The sequence below is a fragment of the Rhinatrema bivittatum genome, chromosome 15 (genome assembly GCF_901001135.1).
Source record: "Rhinatrema bivittatum chromosome 15, aRhiBiv1.1, whole genome shotgun sequence".
Classification (NCBI taxonomy): Eukaryota; Metazoa; Chordata; class Amphibia; order Gymnophiona; family Rhinatrematidae; genus Rhinatrema; species Rhinatrema bivittatum.
In genome coordinates, this window is record NC_042629.1 from 35032872 (window position 1) to 35056446 (window position 23575).

General features: G+C 39.9%; 1 protein-coding gene across 6 annotated transcripts in view; it reads left to right on the forward strand.

The window, feature by feature from the left end:
* The window catches only part of DCAF6 (DDB1 and CUL4 associated factor 6), a 171511-nt gene that overhangs the window by 30847 nt on the left and 117089 nt on the right, over positions 1–23575 (forward strand). For all 6 annotated transcript variants that reach the window (XM_029579086.1, XM_029579088.1, XM_029579090.1 and 3 more), the window contains exon 2: positions 20644–20705. In XM_029579086.1, coding sequence (XP_029434946.1) covers positions 20644–20705 — 62 coding nt within the window. The remainder of the gene's footprint in view (positions 1–20643; positions 20706–23575) is intronic.

Sequence of the window (23575 nt, forward strand, 5' to 3'; positions counted from 1 at the left end):
GTGATGTAATCGGATTTTTTGTGACCGGTGAGGATTCTGGCTGAGGCGTTCTGCAGTAGCTGGAGTGGTCGGATCGAGGCTTTTGGAAGTCCTAACAAAAGGGAGTTGCAATAGTCAAGACTGGTGAATATAAGCAATTGTAGAACCGTTCTGAAATCATGGTGGTATAGTAGTGGTTTTAGATGTTTGAGGATTTGTAATTTGTGGAAGCCTTCTTTGATTTTGGTTAAGATGTGCTTTTTGAGGTTAAGTTCTGGATCTAGCCATATTCCGAGATCTTTTAAGTTGTCATTTAATTGGATGTATGTGTTGTCAATTTTTATGGAGTGATTTTTGTTCAATCCAGAGTTTTTACTTTCTAGTAGAATACATTCGGTTTTGTCCATGTTTAGACATAGTTTCATGTGGTTTAGCATGTTTCTTATGGTGTTTAGGTAAGAAGCCGAGAGTTTCATTGTATCTTCGATGGTGGTTGTTATTGGAATGATTAATTGAATGTCGTCGGCGCACATGTAGTATGTGACACCGAGATTTGTGAGGAGTTGGCAAAGTGGAAGGAGGTATATATTAAAAAGTGTGCCAGAGAGAGCAGAGCCTTGTGGCACTCCGGTTTCAAGAGGAATGGCATCTGAGGATTGGTTGTTGATGTTAACTTTGAAATATCTGTTTTTAAGGAAGGATGTGAACCAGTTGAGAGTTTTGCCTGATAGACCGATGTCGGAAAGTCTGTTTATAAGGCTCTTGTGGTCTACTGTGTCGAATGCGGCAGAGAGGTCGAGAAGAATTAGGATGTGTCTTAGATTGTTGTCGAATCCTCTTATTATTGAGTTTGATAACATTGTGTGCTAATGTTGCCTCTATTACCACCTCTGTGTATCTGGCTACATTTTTTCTGGGTAACGTTATTACCCGGACAAAATTGAGCCAGGAACAGGGAGAAATATTCAGATCTCTAATTTTGTCTGGGTAACTCCAAAAGTTACCTGGACAAAGTTTTGAATATTGTTTTCTCAGTGTTTACGATGTGCTTCAGTTAAATAAAAGTGCTGTAACTTGATCAAGGAAGGGAGCTCAAGGCAAGGCTATATTTAGAACTGAAGTGTTGTAGAATCTGTGTTATGTATGATGATAGTTGAATAAGATGTGGTAAGGGAGTAAGCATGATATTATTGTTTAGAGCAAATTCCCTCCAGTATGACCAATGTTAAATGATTTTTAATGATAAGCAGAAGTCTGTGCAAGCTGATGCATCCAGAACAAGAACATATTGGCAGAAGTTGTATTCTGCTCCATGGATTCTGTTTATGGTTTCCCATCACTGTGTTTAAAGAATCCTAAGTCCTGTAATCTGCAATTGAACTCTGCTGCTTGGCCATTGGAACACTCAGATTGCCTGGGTGAAGTCAACCAGTCAATGTCGATGTATTACACAGAGTGAGATCACAGGAAGGAATGAGAATGAGTGCCAGGCCTCATTGGGAATTCATTACTGTGTGTCATTGTTTTTGTGTAATTGGGAGATGATTGTGGATATGGACAAATCTAGGCAAGTTGTTTCTGGCTATTTTTCCCAATGGTCAAGCAGATTCATAGATCTTTTTTGCATACTGTGACTTTTCAGTATATACATTCCTTGGTAAGATTCTTAGCTTTTCTTGTCTCTAACTTCTTTTGTACTTCATCTCTTTTTTTTTTTGGGAGATCATAGAGATGTCCTGACAGTGCTACAGTATTTGGGATTGCAACTCTTTGCTCCTTGTAATCTCTGTTTAAGTCTGGATGCATTCAAGTAGAACTGAAGAATCCCAAACCACCTTCTTAAAAACTCAAATATGGGGGAGGGGTGGTGTCACATGATGTGGTAAACCCGGATGGCTATTTGAATTCGGGCTCCGGGTGCTGCTCCTGCATGATTAGCTGTAAACAGCATGCAATTACACTTCTTTCAAGCTCCAGTGTTTGCAACTGATGGGGGGACATAATATGGACAGATTCATAATGAGATCTTTGAAGGTAATGACCACCAGATTTGTAAAACGGGAAAAAGATGATGTGCAAATTTTAATCCTGATCACAGAATCTATAGCAAAAGCGACTAAGTTATGTGAAGTATATCTCTGCAATAAATCAACTCCTAACCCAGATGAGTCTATCTCTAAACACTTCCAAAACCGAAATCCTTATTATCTGTCATAAATTAAATGATAAAGTCATTTCTGACTTAAAATCTACACAAATTAAATATTCCATCTCCTATGAAGTAAATGATATCGGCATTATACTAGACAGTGAATTAAATTTAAAAAAAATTATAAGCACAACTATTAAATATTGTTATTACAAACTTCATATATTAAAAAAACTAAGCCCCTCCTCCACTCATCTGATTTTAGAACCGTTCTCCAAGCTCTAATTTTTCCAAAAATTGACTACTGCAATGCTATTCTGTTAGGTCTTCCATCTTCCACGATCAGACCCCCTCAACTATTACAGAATGCTACTACTAGAGTGCTGACCAACACCCGAAAAAGTGATCACATAACACCCATTTTGAAGGAACTGCATTGGCTCCCGATATCACACAGAATTCTTTACAAAAGTCTAACATTAAATTCATAAAACATTATACAACGACAATGTAGAATGGTTTAGTGAAGCCCTCCATTTTCATACCCCCCCAAAGAATCACACGCTCAGCCAGTAATGACACCCTGCCAATACCATCTCCAAAATTAGCTCATCTCACTTCAGTGAGAGAGCGTGCCTTATCGTTAGCAGGCCCCACATATGGAACTCCTTACCTCAAGAATTAAGACAAGAACCAAACCCCAGTAGCTTAAAAAAAAATTAAACACTTGGCTATTCCAGCAAGCCTACACTTAATTGCCTGCCTTGCACCATCCTCTACAACATATGATTTTATTCTTTTCAGAAAAAAGAGTACCTTCTCATACAGCCTATAATTTTATTTTCTTATTTAACTGATTTTAGTTTCATATGAAAAACAAACTTTATTTTATATTAGCCAAATGTTTTTAACTCTCTGATGTGACTGATTGTGTTTGTTTTTACGTTATTTATGTAGTACGCTGTAAACCGATGTGATGTTCCTGACGAACGTCGATATATAAAAACAAACAAATAAATAAAGAAAAACCCTGACTGACTGAAACTAAAATGGCTGCCGCAAAAGAAAATGCCTGTTTGACAAACATTTTAGCTTTGACAGAAGCTATCGTGCATGCATTGAGTAGCCAGTTTGATGTGATATCCGCTCAGATTTCAGGAGTACAAAACATGATCACGGACTTTGGATCGCGCTTGGACATGCTGGAAGGGAGAGTCAGCATGGTAGAGGATAACTCCACTTCAGCAGTGATGAAAATACAAACTCTTGAAAAACTTATTGCAGAGCAGTCAGCAATAATTGATGATCTGGAGAATCACTCCCGCCGCAATTAAAATAGTGTTTGGAGACGGGCCTAGCTGAAGGTCTGGGGTTCCTAGTGGCCAGTGGGCTTATCATTGAGTATGCACATCACCTTGGTGGCATGGTGGCAGGCAGAGTCAGGCCGCAAGTGGTAAATATTAAATTGCTCAACTTCGCACAAAAAGTGGAAATACTGCAAGAGTTACAATCAGCGAGTTTTATTGTTCCAAGTTTACTCGTTGACAGTCTCCGCTAGAAGAAAAGAGTTTGCGCCCATATGTGCGGCTTTAAACGTGAAGCAGATCCGGTTTGCATTGCTCTGTCCGTCCCGGATGTGTATTTGTTTCCAGAACAAGACTCATAGCTTTGAAGTGGTGGCCGATGCGAAAGTCTTCGTGCAATCTTTACCTCCATCTAGGCTATGGCAATCATGGTGCATAATTTGAAAATACATAGCAGCACAGTATTATTTTGATGCGCACCGAGGGCTTAATGCCTACGATTTCCCACTAATGAGATCGAGTTCAGGTGTACTTCTGAGATTTCCTTGATGTACGGTTTCAAGGTTCTAAGCGCGTATGCTAGCAGAAGTTTTTAGCAGCTGACACTAAGTGGATATGTTGCTTTTACTCAGCTTCATTGAATATTTTTGCTCAGTTTGAATTGGATAATATACACGGTTCTATGTACTTTGTTAACAAAAGCATCTGGGGATGTGATTACATTATACAATAGAACGGGGGGCTTCGATGTGTAAGCTTACTGTGTTTGGTATATATTCATATTTAAGATTCCATTCTTTATGCTGGGGCAGCACCCGACCGCAACTTTCTGTGACCTTGGCCTTCTATTTTTTGAGGGTGTTCTACTCGGGGGGAAGGGGGAGAGTTCATTTTTATTTGTATTTTTCTTTGGAGAAGTTTTAGGAAGCGGAGGGAGGGAGGGGGCTACCTTTAGATGCATAGATGTAAGTGGTACATGGTTTTCAATGCCTAGACCTCAAGAAACCAGTCTTTTTGGTGATAAACAACTTTGGAATACTTACTATTCATATACTGAGAAGAGACTTGGGCTCAATCTGGGACACCCTGATCTCCTTGGAGTGATTTGGTTCCTGTTACTGTATTGGGCAAATGAGATTTGGGATGGGGACCCTTATTGAATGCATCACTTGGAATGTGGCAGGGTTAGGGACCCCAGACAAATGGGAGCAAGTGTTAACGCAATTAAAAAGACTCAAAGGGAACATCATATTCTTACAGGAGACACATATGTTAGATAGAGAACATAAGAAATTACCATACTGGGTCAGACCAAGGATCCATCAAGCCCAACATCCAGGCTACAAGTATCTGGCAAGTACCCAAAAACTAAGTAGATCCCATGCTACTGATGCCAGTAATAGCAGTGGCTATTCTCTAAAACAATTTGATTAATAGCATTTAATGGACTTCTTCTTCAAGAACTTAAGCATAAGCTTCGATGTTACTTGGTTTCACAGGTATTCTTTGCACAAGGTATTATTAAAAGATGAGGTGGTAATTCTAATTCATAAAAGCATATCTTTTCAAATGGATCAATTAAAAGTGGATCCGGAAGGTAGATATGTGTTGGTGAGGGGCAAACTATTTGACTAGGAGATATTAGCCTCAATTTATGCTCCTAATGTATATCAGCATATTTTCAGGGGTCTGATTTCTAGCTTACAAGATATGGACCCAGCTCCTATTATTATGGGTGGGGATTTTAGCTTTATAGTGGATTTGGATATAGATAGGTGCCCTAGTGTAAAATCTTTGAAGGATCATGTGAACAAAGGAGTCAATTTGCTATGTTCTACCCTGAACCTTTTGGATATTTGGTGGACCCTCCACCCAGGGGAGAAAGATTTCACTCACTATGCGAGGGCCCATGCCACTAAATCTTGCATAGACTATGTTCTGGTTAATGAGGGTCTTTTCCACCAAATATCAAAAGCTATGATTGGTCCTTTAGTCGTATCAGATCATTGCCCGGTACAATGTACCTTGGATCATCAGATCCTTAGTAGTAATGCCCTATTCTGGCAAATGCCCATGTGGTTGAATAATGACATTGCATTTTGGTCCTTTTTAGATACTGAATGGCAGGAGTACACGATAAATAATTCAGAACATCAAGAGACTCGTGTTTTGTACTGGGAAACGGCAAAAGCTGTTATGCGAGGGGAAATGATTAGTTATATCTCATCCAAGTGGAAAACCCTAAACCATAATATTATAGCTCTTACTAAACATCTGAATCAATGTAACCACCGCTTCAATGAGACAAGACAAGCAAAATGGCAAGAAGAATTTTTCTCTGCTCAGAAACTGCTCAATGATTTTCTTCATCAACGGGCCAGAAATTCTTTATTTGTGTTGAAGCATAAACTGTATAGATATGGCAATAAATCAGGCAAGCTACTTGCAAATTTGGTCTGAGCTCAGAGCGTTTCGGTGCATGTTAAAGGTATATGGAATGAAACGGGAGGGTGGCACTCTGATAATAAAGGGATAGGGAATATTTTTAGAGATTTTTGTCCAAAGTAGTGTTGCCAAAGGTGGGGGAAGTGGATCTGCAGAAATTAAATCAGCCAATCACTGCAGGGGAGGTAGCAGTAGTCATTGGGGAGCTTAAATCCTTTAAATCCCCAGGGCCAGCTGGCCTACTTGCTCAGTTTTACAAAGGCTGTTGGAGCAAGTACAAGAGCCACTCACCGATCTTTTCAATGCCATGATTCAGGCTGGGAGGATGCCAGAGTCCTCTCGGGTGGCTGTGGTGATTGTTTTGTTTTGCCCAAACCAGGAAAGGATCCAGAGTGCCCTTCTTCGTACCGCCTGATTTCATTGCTTAATTTGGACATGAAAATATATGCTAAACTGCTGGCCAATCGACTGAAATATATTTTCCCTTCCTTAATATCTTTGGAGCAATCAGGTTTATGGCTGGAAGGCAGTCCAATGCTAACGTTAGGAGGGTACTCCTGGCTATGGAGAAAAAGTATGTTTACTAAACTCCATAATCCATTGATAGTTTTGATGCAGAGAAAGCCTTCGACTGGGTCTCCTGGTCCTTTGTGCAGTGTGTTCTAGAGGCCTTTGGTTTTCAGGGCTTTATTTTAGACGCAATGCAGGTTTTATATTCCAACCTCCTGGCCTATATTCAAGTGAATTGGGACCCTTTTCTTTATATCGTGGAACCAGACCAGGGTGCCCCTTGCTTGAACTACTGATCCAGAGAATCAAGCAAGAAAAGACTATTAAGAGTATATCTTTTGGTCCATTAGAATCTAAAATCATGCTGTTTGCAGATGATATACTATTGACTTTATCTGCGGCACAATTGTCTCTTTTGCACGGCTTGAGATTGTTTCAGATTTTGGGAAATTTTCGGGATTGAAATTGAACTTAAACAAGTCTGAGGGGTTAGATTTGACGAGGTGTTTAGAGAAAGGTCGGCCTGATTTTTCTTTACGTTGGGCAGGGGAGAAAATGTAAATATTTGGGGGACATGATTCATCGTGACCCTAAGCAGTGGTATGCATGTAATGTACCTCTTAAGAACATAAGAAAATGCCATACTGGGTCAGACCATGGGTCCATCAAGCCCATCATCCTGTTTCCAACAGAGGCCAATTCAAGTCCCAGGTACCTGGCAAGTACCCAAATATTAGATAAATCACAAACTACTACTGCTTATCAATTACCGTAATAGCGGTTTATGGGTTTAACCTCTAGGAACTTATCCAAACCTTTTTTAAACCCAGGAACACTTAACTGCTGAAACCACATCCTCTGGCAATGAATTCCAAAGTTTAACTATGTGCTGAGTGAAAAAGAATTTTCTTCGATTTGTTTTAAATGAGCTACTTGCTAACTTTATGGAGTGCCCCATAATCTTTCTATTATCTGAAAGAGTAAATAACCGATTTACATTAACTTGTTCGAGTCCTTTCATGATTTTGCAGACTTCTATCATATCCCCCCACTCAGTTGTCTCTTCTCCAAACTGAAAAGCCCTAACTTCTTTAGCCTTTCCTCATAGGGCAGCCGTTTGGGAGTTTGGACAGAAAATGAAGGCCTGGATGGATATCCCAATATCTACGTTGGGGCGTGTGGCCTTACTGCAGATGATTCTAATCCCCAAATTATTATATATCCTTCAAATGATTCCCCTTATCTTGAGACGCCAGGATATTAAGATGTTAAACTTAATTTGTGCCCATTTTATTTGGCGGTCCAAAAAGGTGAGATTTTCTATGGCCAAATTTAGCTACCCTAAAGCAGAGGGAGGCATGAGTTTTTCTCATATTAAATACTATAATATGGCATGTCACATGAGCAACCTTGCTGATTGGTTAAGTGGACATAGAAATTCTAGTATTCTAGACATAGAGACCAATTTTGTTTCCCCACTTCATTTAATAATATACTACATGCACATGCTGCTTCCCTTTCGAGTTCCCATTTCCCAGTCTTTATATTTTGGAACAATTAGACGGTCCTGGAGATTCTTTAGGTCGCTACTTAGACTTTCATGGGATGTTTCTCCCTGTATTCCACTAATCGGAAACCCACGGTTTGTAGCCGGGGACACTAATGTCATATTTAGGAAGCTGGAGGGCAGAGGTCTTAACACTGTACAATCTTTTTGTGACTTACAGTCTGGGAAGATGCGCTTTTGTATAGAACACTTGGGGTTCCACACTAAAGATTTTTTCCCTTATCTTTAAGTGCAAAGTTACATTACTAGTCTTTTGAAGAATAAGACTAGAGGTGTGCTTCAGTGATTTTTGCATCTGGGAAAAGCAAGGAAAATAACTGTCTATGGCATATAAATATCTCCACTCCATTACCTCATATACTTTGAGGGACACTATGGTAGTGGTTTGGGGGAGAGATCCGGGCGACTCTGGAATTGATGATGATGGCGTATAAATCCATTGATCCATTAGATGAAAAATCGAAACAGTAATTCTCAGAGATTTGGAGCTCATTTTTCTCTCTAGTACTTAGGGAATTGCGTAACTCTATGTTTTATTATTTGAAGCAAGAGATTAACTAAGTACGGTTAGAGGGGTATTATGAACCTGTGGAGTGAGAGGTGTGCTATTATAGGGTGCTAGGGGTATGGTTCTGTATTACATTGTAAGATAGTGAGCACTCCTGCCAAGAGTTGGTATGGGAGGTCGTGGTGGTCCCAATCTGAAGGTAGTGGGAGTGCGGGTGGATATTTGGGAGGGGAGGGGGAAGGGAGATGATCTGCGGAGGTACTATATCCAGTTATCGTATTAAGTTATTGTGCAAATATTTTCTCTGTCTGTGAAGTTGCCGTGTTTGTATGGCACAGTTGTTATTCATTATTGGGCAATATGACAAAACCCCAATAAAGATATTGGGGGGGAAAAAAAAAGTCTCAGATATTTTGGAGCATATTAAAATATGAAAGCTGTTAGAAGTCTTCTAATAAGAACTGCATGTACTTGAACATACCAAATCTCTCTCTTGTTTTTTCTTTCCTCTGGAGTAGAGACAGGCTTGAGATGTGTCGCAGAGCTTTCACCCCATTTCCATTCAAGTGGCAATGGGTTTTTTAGTCAGCCTATCTCTAAACAAGAATCCCTTCTGGACTGGGCATTAACCGGCAGTCCATATCCTATCTAGTGGAGATCGTTACTGTAATAATCTAAATTTTGTTTTGTATATTAGTAGGTTGTGATATATTTTAAAGGACCAGCATAAAAAGATGTTGCATTACACATGCTTTCAAGACTTCACAGGTCCCTTCTTCAGAAATTTTGTTTTGAATAATATTTTTTAATAAGTTGGAGACATGAATGTAGTGAATTATTAACCTTGTGAACCAAGGCATTTCTAGACAAATTCTTGCCTTTATTAGATCTCTAGGATGCTTACCTGCAGAGATTTTGACCTGTCTTACAGACAGACAAAACCAGAGCAAATGCCATCTTAAATGAATGTAAATTCTCTTAAAGTGATATCCGTTCCTAATATTCAGAAATCTTAGACTTCCTAGTTTTAATTAATCAGTTGAAAAACGTTGCTTATTTGTTGATTGGTAGTCACTTTTTTTTTGTTGCAGGTTCCAGCAGTCTTTGGGTTTTATGATGTTTTAATGCCATTTTGTATGACTCGAGGCTTCCTGCTGCTCTGGGAATGTATTGAAAAGCGACTGAAATTAAAGCTATGTATTTTACCGCTGAATCTACTTTATGGCATGCTCCTGTAACAGCAGGGTCCCTGAGCTGTACCAAATAATCCTTTAAAATGAAGCAGAATGCCAGGGGTGCTGGTACTTCTGATGTTGTGTACAAGAAATACGGGGACAATATTTCTGATGTTGTAGTGGATGATCATCTGGGATCCAGTGACTATTGAATGGTGTGGTTCATTCTAAGGTGAGGGTCCTAGACTTCAGGAAAATTAACTTTTATAAAATGGAGTACCTCAAGGAGTTGTTAGCTGGATGGGGAAGTGGAAGGGAAGTGGGCAAAACTAACTTTGTTAGGAAAGTAAATAAAGGGAAGAGAAAAAGAGGCCGTTCTGGTTTTCTAGAGAAGTACTTGAAAAGATTAGCGTTCATAAACTTCAAGAGATCGCAGAAAGAGGACGACAGGCGACAATATCTGGAAAAATTGAGAAGCTAGGAAACTATTCGGGAATGCAAAAATTCAAATAGAAGAAAAAGTAGCAAATACGGCAAAATGGGGGGATAAGACTTTTTTTTAATTTTTTTTTAGATATGTTAGTGATAGAAGGAAGTGCAAAAGTGGCATTGTGAGACTGAAAGGTGAAGAGGAATACGTAGAGGCTGATGAGGAAAAAGCAAAATTACTTAACTGTTCACTGTGAAGAGCCTGGAGCAGGACCACATAAAACAAACATAAGATTGGAAGTGAGGTAAACCTTAATCGATTTTCAGAAAAGTATGTTTCTGAGGAGCTAATTAAACTTAAAGTAGATGTTATGATAAAGTGGTGTTTGGCTGGATTTCTGTGTACTGAGGCAGATGACCACGCCCATGGGGAGGAGCCCCGTGAGGCGCCGCAGTACTGGCCAAACTCAGACGCACAAACACAGAGTTCAGTTTTTTTTATTAAGCAGCTTGTAGGTACCACCAGAGGTAGCAGTAGTGAAGTAGTCTGGAAGTAGCAGTCTCAGGACCCTCGGCAGAGGGGACCCTTCTCACCCCGTTGGTATTGGGGGATTCCAGTGCAAGTTTCCCAGCAAGGTAGTACTGTGGATGAGATAGACTGAGAGTTAGATTACTCACTAGATGGTTGCTGTTGGTATGCGATTCCAGCAGGTTGAAGAAGTTTGGTAACGGCATCGAGGCAGGGAGAGCAGGCCCTCGAGGAGTGAGAACCTGATCCCTGGAAGGCACCTGAAATAAAGCAGAGGGCCCCCGAGGAGCGGGTACCCAGGTTAGCAATACCCCGAAGGGCAGAGAGAGAGCTTCCAGCGACAGCATGGAAGCGGCAGAGTATCTTAGAACCAGCCGAAACCAATCCTTTGTTAACTCAACGAGCTAGCAACAAAGTACAGGCTATATACCTGGATGGCGTGACGTCAGTGGAGGGGAACGCCCCCGAGGTTCATGCCATAGCTGGAATAAAGACATGGCTGGTGTGCACATTCGCACCCTAGTAGGCCCTTGGGAGGAGCATGGTGGGAGGCAGCACCATAGCCGTTCCGGGGACGCCGGAGAGGTTGGCTTGTAGACGTGGCGGCAGCAGCCATTTTCCCTAGGGATGCGGGAGGAGCCATGAACAAGGTGAGGCACATGGGGCGAAGCCATCTAGCACCGACGGATGCAACAGTAGATAAAGACGATGGGGCCGGATGGGATATATCTGAGGGTATTTAAGGAACTTAGAGATGGCCTGGCAGCTTTTCTGTCTGACCTTTTCAATGTTGCATTAGACTCTGGAGTAGTCCTGGAGCCTGGAAAAAGGTGGATGTGGTTCGTATTCATAAAAGTGTAAGTAAGGAGGAGGCTGAGAATTGCAGACTTGCTAGGCTGACCTCTGTAGTGAGCAAACTAATTGAATTGCTGTTAAAACAGAGGATAGTGCAGTTTTTGGAATCCAATGGATTGCAAGATCCGAGGCAGCATGGTTTTATCAGGGGTAAATCTTTTCAGACAAATCTGATCAATTTCAGATTTGGGTGACCAGGGAGTTGGATCAAGGGAGTGCATTAGATGTAATGTGGTTGGATTTCAGCAAGGCCTTTGACGTGGTTCCACACAGAAGAGTTATAAATAAATTGACTGTCCTTGGTTTGGAACCTAGAGTGACTGACTGGTTTATAAACTGGCTAAGTGGGAGGTGACAAAGAGTAGTGGTAAATGCAGTTTTCTCTGAGGAGGGGGATGTTACCAGCGGAGAACCTCAGGGATCATTCCTTAGACTGGTACTTTTCAACATTTTTGTGAGCAACTTAACTGAAAGATTGTCGGGGAAGGTTTGTCTTTTTGCGAATAATAACAAAATCTATAATAGGGTGGACAGCCAGGAAGGTGTGGAAAGCATGAGGAGGGATCTAGCAAAGTTCAAGGAATGGCCTAAGATCTTGCAGCTAACATTTAATGCTAAAAAATGCAAAGTAATGCATTTAGGATGCAAAAATCCAAGGGAAAGGTATAGTATAGGAGGTGAAATTCTTTTAAGCGCAGAGGAAGAGCAGGATCTGGGGGTAATTGTATCTGATGATCTTAAGATGGCCAAACAGGTGGGTAAAGCAATGATAAAAGCCAGAAAGATGCTTGGCTGCATAGGGAGAGGAATGATCAGCAGAAAAAGGGAGATGATATTGCCCCTGATTAGACCTCACTTGGAATATTGTGTACAGTTCTGGAGACCTTCAAAAGGATATAAACAGGATGGAGTCTGTCCAGAGAGTGGCTACTAAAATGGTCAGTGGCCTTCCTTCTAAAGCATATGGGGATAGAGTTAAAGATCTAAACATGTACAGGAGCTGAACTTCTTTCAGCAGAAAGGAGGATCTAAATGAGGGGTCATGCAATGAACTTGAAAAGGGTAGACTCAGGAGTAATCTTTGGAAATATTTCTTTACAGGGAGGGTGGTGGATGCATGGAGTTACCTCCAAGTGGAGGTGGTGGAGACAAAAACAGTAGCTGAATTCAAGAAAGCATGGGATAAATACGGGTGATCTCTAAGGAAGTGATGGGAATGATAATGCTAAATTAATTGAACGGATGGTCAGACTAGATGGGCCATATGGAATTTTCTGCCATGTTTCTTATTTGCAAGTAAATGATATCCAGCATTCTTTCCAAAGCAAAAAATGTGAAGTTAACTAAAACAAGAACACGTTTTACAAACTAGTGTAGGTATGTTGGGTTTGGGGACCACTTTGTGTAAATTAAACATTTGGTTGTAAATGGTTAACCAAATAGTCCTAGTATTCAGATGTGGTGTATCTGTTCATAGCTTATTTGCCTTTCAGTTCTCAAACTCCTGGGAGGTGACTAGGTTATCATTGTTACAAAAGGGCTTACTTTAGGAAACTTCAGTTACAGATGCAAAATCTGGAATTTAGAAATAGGATGGGGAAGACTGATTGTGTTTTTTGGGGGGTTTTTTGTTTTGTTTTTTACATTTTTCCTGTGATACTGTGAGTAACATCTTTTTTGGGGGCACATCTGAGTAGTGCTGGAAAACACTGTTTAGTACTCTCATGATCGTGCTTTGTGAATAGCAACACAATTAATAGGCAGACATGCCTGAACAAGCATTAAAAGCTTAATTGCAAGGAAAGCAACACTGATTGTTGCCATTTTGGCTGAGCTTTCCATGGTACATCGGCATCAGTACAAACTGAGAAGAGCAGCATGCTCCTGCTTTAACTCTGGCCCAGTGCTCCAAAGAGTTCAGAGCTCATATAGAAGCTCCCTTGTACACATATATTAGTGCAAACAAATCAACATATTTCTAAATTTTAGACTTTGTGTCCTTAGTTTACCTTCTCATTTATTTATTTATTTAACAGCTTTTCTATACTGTCGTTAAGTAGTACGATCACAACAGTTTACATTTCAAACACTACAGCATGATAAACACTTTAAATAATAGTCAAATAATAAAATACATTGAATAATTACTTAAAAATTAGTCTAAAATCAATATATAAAACTATAAAAGAAACCTAAAATCATAAGACAAAACTAAAAAGTATAGAAATCATAATAAATACTAAAATCCTAAATAGTAAAAAAAACCCATCAGCTATCTATTCTAAGAATCTCCTTTCACATTAGTAAAGGTCTGTGTGTACAGCCAGGTTTTCAAATCCTTTTTAAATTGCCTGGGGTCATGTTGCAGTCTAAGGTTCAATGGCATAGCATTCCAGATTTTAGGACCAGCGAGGGAAATTGCTCTGTCCCTGACCTGATGGTAATAAGCCTTTATTTGCTGATCTCAGATTCCTTTGGGGTGTATGGAGGCGAATTGTCGTATTAAGCCAGTCTGCATGCTCGTCATGTATTTGTGCAGTGTACTGAGTATTTTATACTGTATACGATTCTCGACTGGAAGCCAATGTAATTCAGCTAATATTGGTGTAATATGGTCCTTTTTTCTGCTACCGGTTAATACTCTTGCCGCTGCATTCTGTAGAATTTGTAGTGGTCTAATGGTGGAAGATGGGAGGCCAAGTAATAGAGAATTGCAGTAACCGGTAGTAGCAAAAATTAGGGACTGAAGGATAGTTCTGAAATCGTTTTTACTTAATAATGGTTTAAGGTGTTTTAATATCATTAATTTCCCTCAATTTTCTCTTACGTTGAGTGCTATATATTGTTTTAAATTAAGTTCACAGTCGATAAAGACTCCGAGGTCACGTACATTATTGAAAAGTTTAACTGTGTAAGGCTGTCGTTAAGTTTGATCGGTGTTTGAATAATCTTTTGAGATCTATCTTTCTAGGTGAATAAATTCTGTTTTAGCAATGTTTATTACTAGCTCCATTTGTGTTAAAAGCTGTTTAATTATATTCAAATACATCGCTGCAAGTTTAAAAGTATTCAAGTTAGTATCCGTTATAAATAAAATTAGCTGGATATCATCAGTGTATAAGTAATGAATGATACCCAGTCCTGCTAAAAGATGGCATAAAGGCAGCATGTATATGTTGAAAAGCGTGGCTGACAGGGCGGAGCCCTGAGGGACTCCTGTCTTTTTCAGAAATCATATTATTGATTTGTACTTGGTAGAATCGATTCTTTAGGTATGATTTAAACCATTGAAGGGTGATTTTGCTAAGTCCTATTTCATCAAGTCTTTGTATTAAGATATCATGGTTCACTGTATCGAATGCAGCTGAGATCCAGTAATATTAATAAGTATTGTTGGCCATTATCGAAGCTTCTGAGCATTGTGTCAGTTAGTAATAGTAATAGCGTTTCTGTTCTAAAATGCTTTCTAAAACCGTGTTGAGATGGGCATATGATATTGTTAGCTTCCAAGTGTTCTGTTAATTGTGTTTGAACTGTCTTTTCAATTAGTTTGGCAAGGAAGACTAGATTAGAGACAGGCTTTGTATTAAATAATCACGTCGGATCCAGATTTTTTTTCTTTATAATCAGTTTGATTATGGCACCTTTTAAAATATCAGGAAAGGATCCTTCCTTTAAAGACAGGTTAATAATGGTGGCTATACAAGGTGCCACAATTTTGAGCTAGAGGTTTAAGTGCTAATGTAGGTATTGCGTCGATCAAATGATTTGCAGGATTCAGTTTCTTTTATCATGCCTTCCACCTCTAAGGTTGTGACTTCATTGAATTTAGACCATTTAGTTAATTCTCTAGAACACATTTTTTTTTCAAAATAGTTTTTATTGGTAGCAAGAATATGCAGTCATAATTTACAAAACACTAAGTATACAACCAATGCCTACAGGAAATATTACAAAAATAATATATATGCAGGTTCAGAATGCAACAAGCCCGCTCTGATGCAGCATTATCAAAACATTGACAACGTTGGCAGCTGAGGAAAACTTAGCGGTTTACAAGGCAGCTTATGAAAACACAGCAACTCATAAGGCACACACTTGCTAAAAGAAAACAGAAATCTGGAGCAAGTTGTAAGATAAGTGCTTTGATCTATGCAGCGCATGGTTCGGAGCGAGGTATATTCAAAGGATACATGATGCATTAGAATTAGGGCATCCCGACAGAGAGGTTCCAATAATAAGAAAAGTAGTCCAAGTGCCTGTAACTAAAAACTCACCTGAGCTAAAAAAATTCTAACTTATCCCTATCAATTAAAAAGCAGAATGAAAATACAAACAAAAAACAAACTTTGAAATGTTTGTATGCTAATGCCAGAAGTCTAAGAAGTAAGATGGGAGAATTAGAATGTATAGCAGTGAATGATGACATAGACTTAATTGGCATCTCAGAGACATGGTGGAAGGAGGATAACCAATGGGACAGTGCTATACCGGGGTACAAATTATATTGCAACGACAGAGAGGAGCACCCGGGAGGCGGTGTGTTGCTTTATGTCCAGGATAGCATAGAGTCCAACAGGATAAACATCCTGCATGAGACTAAATGCAAAATTGAATCTTTATGGATAGAAATCCCTTGTGTGTTGGGGAAGACTATAGTGATAGGAGTATACTACCGTCCACCTGGTCAAGATGGTGAGATGGACAATGAAATGCTAAGAGAAATTAGGGAAGCTAACCAAATTGGTAGTGCGGTAATAATGGGAGACTTCAATTACCCCAATATTGACTGGGTAAATGTATCACCGGGACATGCTAGAGAGATACAGTTCCTGGATGGAATAAATGATAGCTTTATGGAGCAATTGGTTCAGGAACCATCGAGAGAAAGAGCAATTTTAGATCTAATACTCAGTGGAGCACAAGACTTGGTGAGAGAGGTAACAGTGATGGGGCTGCTTGGCAACAGTGATCATAATATGATCAAATTTGAATTAATGACTGGAAGAGGAACAGTATGCAAATCCACGGCTCTCGTGCTAAACTTTCAAAAGGGAAACTTTTTGATAAAATGAGAAAAATTGTTAGAAAAAAACTGAAAGGAGCAGCTACAAAAGTAAAAAAAAATGTGTAAGAGGCATGGTCATTGATAAAAAAATACCATTCTAGAAGCACAGTCCAGATGTATTCCACACATTAAGAAAGGTGGAAAGAAGACAAAACGATTACCAGCATGGTTAAAAGGAAGGTGAAAGAAGCTATTTTAGTCAAAAGATCTTCATTCAAAAATTGGAAGAAGGATCCAACAGAAGAAAATAGGATAATGCATAAAAGTTGGCAAGTTAAATGTAAGACATTGATAAGACAGGCTAAGAGAGATTTTGAAAAGAAGTTGGCCGTAGAGGCAAAAACTCACAGTAAAAACTTTTTAAAATATATCCGAAGCAGCCTGTGAGGAAGTCAGTTGGACCGTTAGATGATCGAGGGGTTAAAGGGGTACTTAGAGAAGATAAGGCCATCGCGGAAAGATTAAATGATTTCTTTGCTTCGGTGTTTACTGAAGAGGATGTTGGGGAGGTACTTGTACTGGAGAAGGTTTTCATGGGTAATGATTCAGATGGACTGAATCAAATCACGGTGAACCCAGAAGATGTGGTAGACCTGATTGACAAACTGAAGAGTATTAAATCACCTGGACCGAGTGGTATACACCCCAGAGTTCTGAAGGAACTAAAAAATGAAATGTCAGACCTATTAGTAAAAATTTGTAACCTATCATTAAAATCATCCATTGTACCTGAAGACTGGAGGATAGCTAATGTAACCCCAATATTTAAAAAGGGCTCCAGGGGCGATCCAGGAAACTACAGACCGATTAGCCTGACTTCAGTGCCAGGAAAAATAGTGGAAAGTGTTCTAAACATCAAAATCACAGAACATATAGAAAGACATGGTTTAATGGAACAAAGTCAGCATGGCTTTACCCAGGGCAAGTCTTGCCTCACAAATCTGCTTCACTTTTTTTGAAGGAGTTAATAAACATGTAGATAAAGGTGAACCAGTAGATGTAGTATACTTGGATTTTCAGAAGGCGTTTGACAAAGTTCCTCATGAGAGGCTTCTAGGAAAAGTAAAAAGTCATGGGTTAGGTGGCGATGTCCTTTCGTGGATTGCAAACTGGCTAAAAGACAGGAAACAGAGAGTAGGATTAAATGGACAATTTTCTCAGTGGAAGGGAGTGGGCAGTGGAGTGCCTCAGGGATCTGTATTGGGACCCTTACTTTTCAATATATTTATAAATGATCTGGAAAGAAATACGACGAGTGAGATAATCAAATTTGCAGATGATACAAAATTGTTCAGAGTAGTTAAATCACAAGCAGATTGTGATAAATTGCAGGAAGACCTTGTGAGACTGGAAAATTGGGCATCAAAATGGCAGATGAAATTTAATGTGGACAAGTGCAAGGTGATGCATATAGGGAAAAATAACCCATGCTATTGTTACACAATGTTAGGTTCCATATTAGGTGCTACAACCCAAGAAAGAGATCTAGGCGTCATAGTGGATAACACATTGAAATCGTCGATTCAGTGTGCTGCGGCAGTCAAAAAAGCAAACAGAATGTTGGGAATTATTAGAAAGGGAATGGTGAATAAAATGGAAAATGTCATAATGCCTCTGTATCGCTCCATGGTGAGACCGCACCATGAATACAGTGTACAATTCTGGTCACCGCATCTCAAAAAAGATATAATTGCGATGGAGAAGGTACAGAGAAGAGCTACCAAAATGATAAGGGGAATGGAACAGCTCCCCTATGAGGAAAGACTAAAGAGGTTAGGACTTTTCAGCTTGGAGAAGAGACGGCTGAGGGGGGATATGATAGAGGTTTGTAAAATCATGAGAGGTCTAGAATGGTAGATGTGAAACTGTTATTTACTCTTTCAGATAATAGAAAGACTAGGGGGTACTCCATGAAGTTAGCATGTGGCACATTTAAAACTAATCGGAGAAAGTTCTGTTTTACTCAACACACAATTAAACTCTGGAATTTGTTGCCAGAGGATGTGGTTAGTGCAGTTAGTATAGCTGTGTTTAAAAAAGGATTGGATAAGTTCTTGGAGGAGAAGTCCATTACTTGCTATTAATTAAGTTGACTTAGAAAATAGCCACTGCTATTACTAGCAACAGTAACATGGAATAGACTTAGTTTTTGGGTACTTGCCAGGTTCTTATGGCCTGGATTGACCACTGTTGGGAATAGGATGCTGGGCTTGATGGACCCTTGGTCTGACCCAGTATGGCATGTTCTTATTTGTCGGGATAAAAATTAAAAATCAAGAACGCATTGAAGATATTCACATCTCCGTTCTCAGAGAGATTAAAAGTTGGGCATCACAGCTAAACACGTGTTGCTGTCTAGACGCTCAAGTCTTTTGTCCAGAAGTTGTACATACACAAGTTTCTGACTCTTAGGATACCACTCCAGTTAAATTGATCTAAGTTTTGAAAAACATATCCATAGAGTGGCTTCACCATTGATAGAAACTCATAGAAGATTGAAGAAAAGGATTTTAAGTGAAATCAGTTATAAAAACAGAGGATATAGGGCCGGTGACTGCAACAACTGACTATCTAGTTTCTGTATGAATCAGATTCTTCGCCATTACTGAGGTCTTTTCCTCTAAATCAAAAAAATATATTAAAAAATAAAAAGTATAAATTGTTTGGTTGATAATAATAAAGGAAAGTAATTTTAAATGTGTGACGCAACCACATACATTTCTGGTAGAGACTTATATTAATAAATCATTGGTCGTATTAACTAGTCATTATTTTTCATTAATTGGAAACTAGTTATTCCCTGATTGTTCAGAGATTTCCCTAAGTAGTACATTTTCAGTAATCAACCTAGAAAATCTATGAATATGAACTGATTATATGTAAGCTGTTGTTTTGAACTAGAATATGGACTTACTATGATGTTGACTTAGAATAAGAATGTTGACACAGTACGTGAATGCTGAGCAAGAATCCAATCTTGAGTCAGGCCACTGTATCATCAATCCTGTCTTCTCTTAGTTTGGATTTTGGTTAATTTATAGTATTTTATGCCCTTTATCTCTTACGTCCTCAGAATAATTTTTGTTTGACTGCTAGCTGGATTGGATACAGACCTAGGCTGCTTCTGCACTAGCAGATGTTGCCTCTGCAGCAGCATTTCTGGCCCTGCACCCTGCCTGCCTGTCCCTTGACCCACCATCTGATGATTAAGCTATAAATCCTACCCATCCTGATTCACAGGAGATACAAACATTCTTGACCCTTGATATAAATATGGAGTAATTAGTGTCAGAATCGTATGATTCGGCTGCCTCTTTTTTGGGGGCATTAGCAATAGATGATTAGATATTGGTTTTTATCCCTACAGTTTTTTTTTCTGACTGGACATAATTACTTGAAAGATATTGAACATCAGCCTTGTAGATGCCTAGGGTTAGACACACTGGGGCCCAGAGCAGAAGCTAAGGAGTGGGCCTAGTTCATGCCAGGTGTCCTAAAGCTCTGCCGGAGTGACATTATTCAGCTTTGCCAGGGGGGCCCCTTATGATACTGGTGCTCCAGGCAATTGTCCTGCTTACCCTCCATTAAAATGGGCCCTGGCCGTGTATACAGTGTGTGGATTGTGACAATACTTCATTGCCAGAACTTTGACAAGAAAATGAAATTGCAAGAAGATATTTGCATAAAGCAGAGAGTTCTGTGAGTGTGCTTACAGGGTAACTTAGTAATGACAGCAGATAAAGACTTGAATGACATTTTGCAGCCTTCACACAGTGCCTGGAGTTGGACTCTACTAAGTTCCTTTGCTGCAACATTGCCACTCCAGTTAGTTTGTTGTATGAAAACAGTGTCTTACCTATGGACTTGCGCTTGCCAGAACCCCTTGAAATTAGCAAAGTTACATTTCATGAATGGACTTCATTAATGCAAACGGGTGTAGTGGTTGTTGAGCAGTAGCCTGGAAACCCTTACAGAGTAGCTCATTTTATATTTTGCTTTTTGGGTCCTGCGGAAACCTAAATTCTGTATAGTAAAGCCAATTTACAAAATCGCATAGTCTGCAGTCAGGATCTTAAATTTATGATCCTTGCAATTAATTGTGTCATCACATTTTTTTCTGAACAGGAAGAAGAGAATTTATCCAAAGATTAAAACTTGAAGCCACGTTAAGTGTGCATGATGGTTGTGTAAGTAAAACCTTGCAACTTTCTTTCTGTAGTTTTATTGCTGTTCAAGTCTGAAATTGCAATCAGGAAGGATATTTATACTGCAAATGGGATACAGGAGGAAGAAGAGTAGCTAAAGAGAGAAAAGCCCTTCCCTAGTATTTGCTACTTTGGAACAGAAGCATTTGCTTGAAATGTAAGTTCCTTTTGTGGTCCCGTCTGCCTCTCCTCTTCCATCTTGCTCTTTCTTGCTGGAGGATCTGAAGGACATTTCTAGGTCTACATGTGCTTTAATAGACAACTATGTGCTTTCTGTAATGGGCAGTTAAAAAGTTACAGCAGTCATTATTTTTGAAGGTCTTTACGGTGCTCACCTGAAATTATCTTGAAGCCCTGGGAGAAGCTATTTCAGAATTGTCGCAAATTATTTTACAAGGCATGGGAGTAGAGTGGTTGTGAATTTGTTTTGTAGAAGCATTCAAAAATAGGGCTGGAAGGGATCTCAAGAGGTCAGCTAGACCAGCCCCTGCCCCCAGGCTGAATCCAGTATTTCTAGCTCTATCATTGTCAAAACTGTAGGTTGTGGTTCTTTTTTAAGGGATTAACCAAGAAGATGTTTTAGTGCATGAGCTTTCAGGACCACATGGATTCTTTCTTCAGATGCTGGTCCTTTATAAGATATCACAATCTGTAGAAACTCCCTTTTTTCTCAAGGACCAGTATGCTACTAGACCTTTGTCTATATGACGCCAAATAAATATTTGTCTAACCTACTCTCAAACCTCCAAGTGACTATTACTACTACTTGTCCCTTCTGTAGCACCACTCTACATATGTAGCACTGTACAAAAACACATAAGGCAGTCCCTTTTCAGTAGAGCTTACAGTCAAAAGTGACAGATTGATCTGCCTTCCTAGGTAACCTTTTCTAGTGCTTGACCACTCATACAATTTATTAATGTATTTTAAAAAACATATTTTTAATACCTAACCCAGATTTCCCTTGCTGCAGCTAAACTCATGATCTTTTTTCTTTTCCTCCATGGGGATGGACAACAACCAGGCATTTTTGTCTTGTAAACCCCCTTTGTGTAGTTTCGGTAGGGATGGCGATTGGCAGTTAGCCAACATAGACTAATCAGATTGCCTAGACTGAGGGCGATCTGCACTCCTAAACTTCTTGGCAGCATTTGACAGCATAAACCACAAGCTTCTCATCACCCGCCTGGTCATCCTCTGCCTTGCTGGCCCAGTACTGACGTGGTTTAAATCCTTCCTTCAGGATCACATCCAGACTACCTTCCCTGGACAAGCTTCTTCATCAGATGTCATCTACTGTGCTCCTGAGCCCAGACCCCACACAGGCAAACTTCAAACTAAACAACTGCCTACTCTACAATAAACTGAAATTGAACCTTCAAAAAAACAGAGGTTCTGTGGATCAGGAAAAAAGGCCATGGCCACATTTGAGCGAGGGTGACTGAGGAAGAAACAGCCCTCCTTTTTTCCTGCTAGATCTGGAGCTTGGGTTTTGTCCTGGATTCTAAACCCATCACTGTCCAGATTCTATCAATAATGAAATCTGCCCTTTTCCAACTACGTCAGCTATTTTACCTCTGCCCCTTCTTTGATGGCTCCACCTTTGCCACAGTGATCCAGCCTGTGTAGTCTCCTGTCTGGATTATTGCAGCTCTCTGCATTGGGCTGCCCGAAAAACTTGACCGCTACCTGCAGCACACGCAAAACACAGCAGAATAAACCATGCTAAAAGCAAAACCATTTGACCAAATCACCCCACTCCTCAGAACCTTATACTGGCTTACCTTACCAACCCACTACAGGCCATATTCAAAATCCTGGTCCTGGCACTGAAGACCCTCAAAAGCTAGCACCAGCCTACCTAAACAGCCAGCTCACCCTATACGCCCCTTCCTGCCCATTATGCTCACCAGCTTAGGCCTGCTTGGTGGTGCGAGCCTCCAAAGAAATGAGAACTTTTACAAGGACACCTCCCACCCTCTGGAACCTTTAGACACTGGAGATCAGGCTTGCTGCAGAGCTCCTAACCTTTAGGAAGCACCTGAAAACCTGACTATTCATATCTGCTTTTGGTTTACAGCCTGACCTACAAACTCCTGATCTGAATGGATTATATTAACGGAGCACCATCTAAATTTAGCTCCATTTACCCTATCTTACTGTAAAGCCTTGTGTTTATAAGTAGTATTGCTTCTTATACCCACCCAGTATAATCTTACTTATGTACATGTGTCTGCTATTGCTTGCAAATTGTAATTCTCTGATACATCAATGTCCCTGATCCCTATTATTGAACCACAGTGGGATGTAACACACTTTAAGTCTCATGGTAGAAAGGCATGACACAAATAAATGACTATGAATTGCAGGGGTGTGTGTATAAGTGAAAGGATCGGCATTGGGAGGACAGATATGAGGGTATCCATCTTTCCTCGCCTGTATCTCAATTACTTCTCCTCCCCCCATCCTTTCTATCCCCCTTCCCTATGCTTCTCCTCTCCTCTCATCCCCAATCCCTCCCTTATCCCTATTGTTTATGCCCCTCCTCTCTTCCTAGCATCTATCACTTAAATCCCGCCACCCCTACAACAAAAGAAACAAATAGGCTAGGAGCAGGGGGAAAATACAGAGAGAGAGTGGGAGGGGGATAAAGAGGGTGGCGTGGAGGTTGGTTGATTTGGTCCCCCTCCCAGCGAAAAAGGCATTCTGCTGTCCCTGCATGAAAGCATTTTAGCTATACCTTCTGGATACTAAAGGCACCCAGTCTTTCGCCTCACTGCTCTCCTTGAACTTGTGACATACACTTTGAAGAGTAATTTTCAAAGGCATCTCTGCAGGTAAAACAGTGCTTT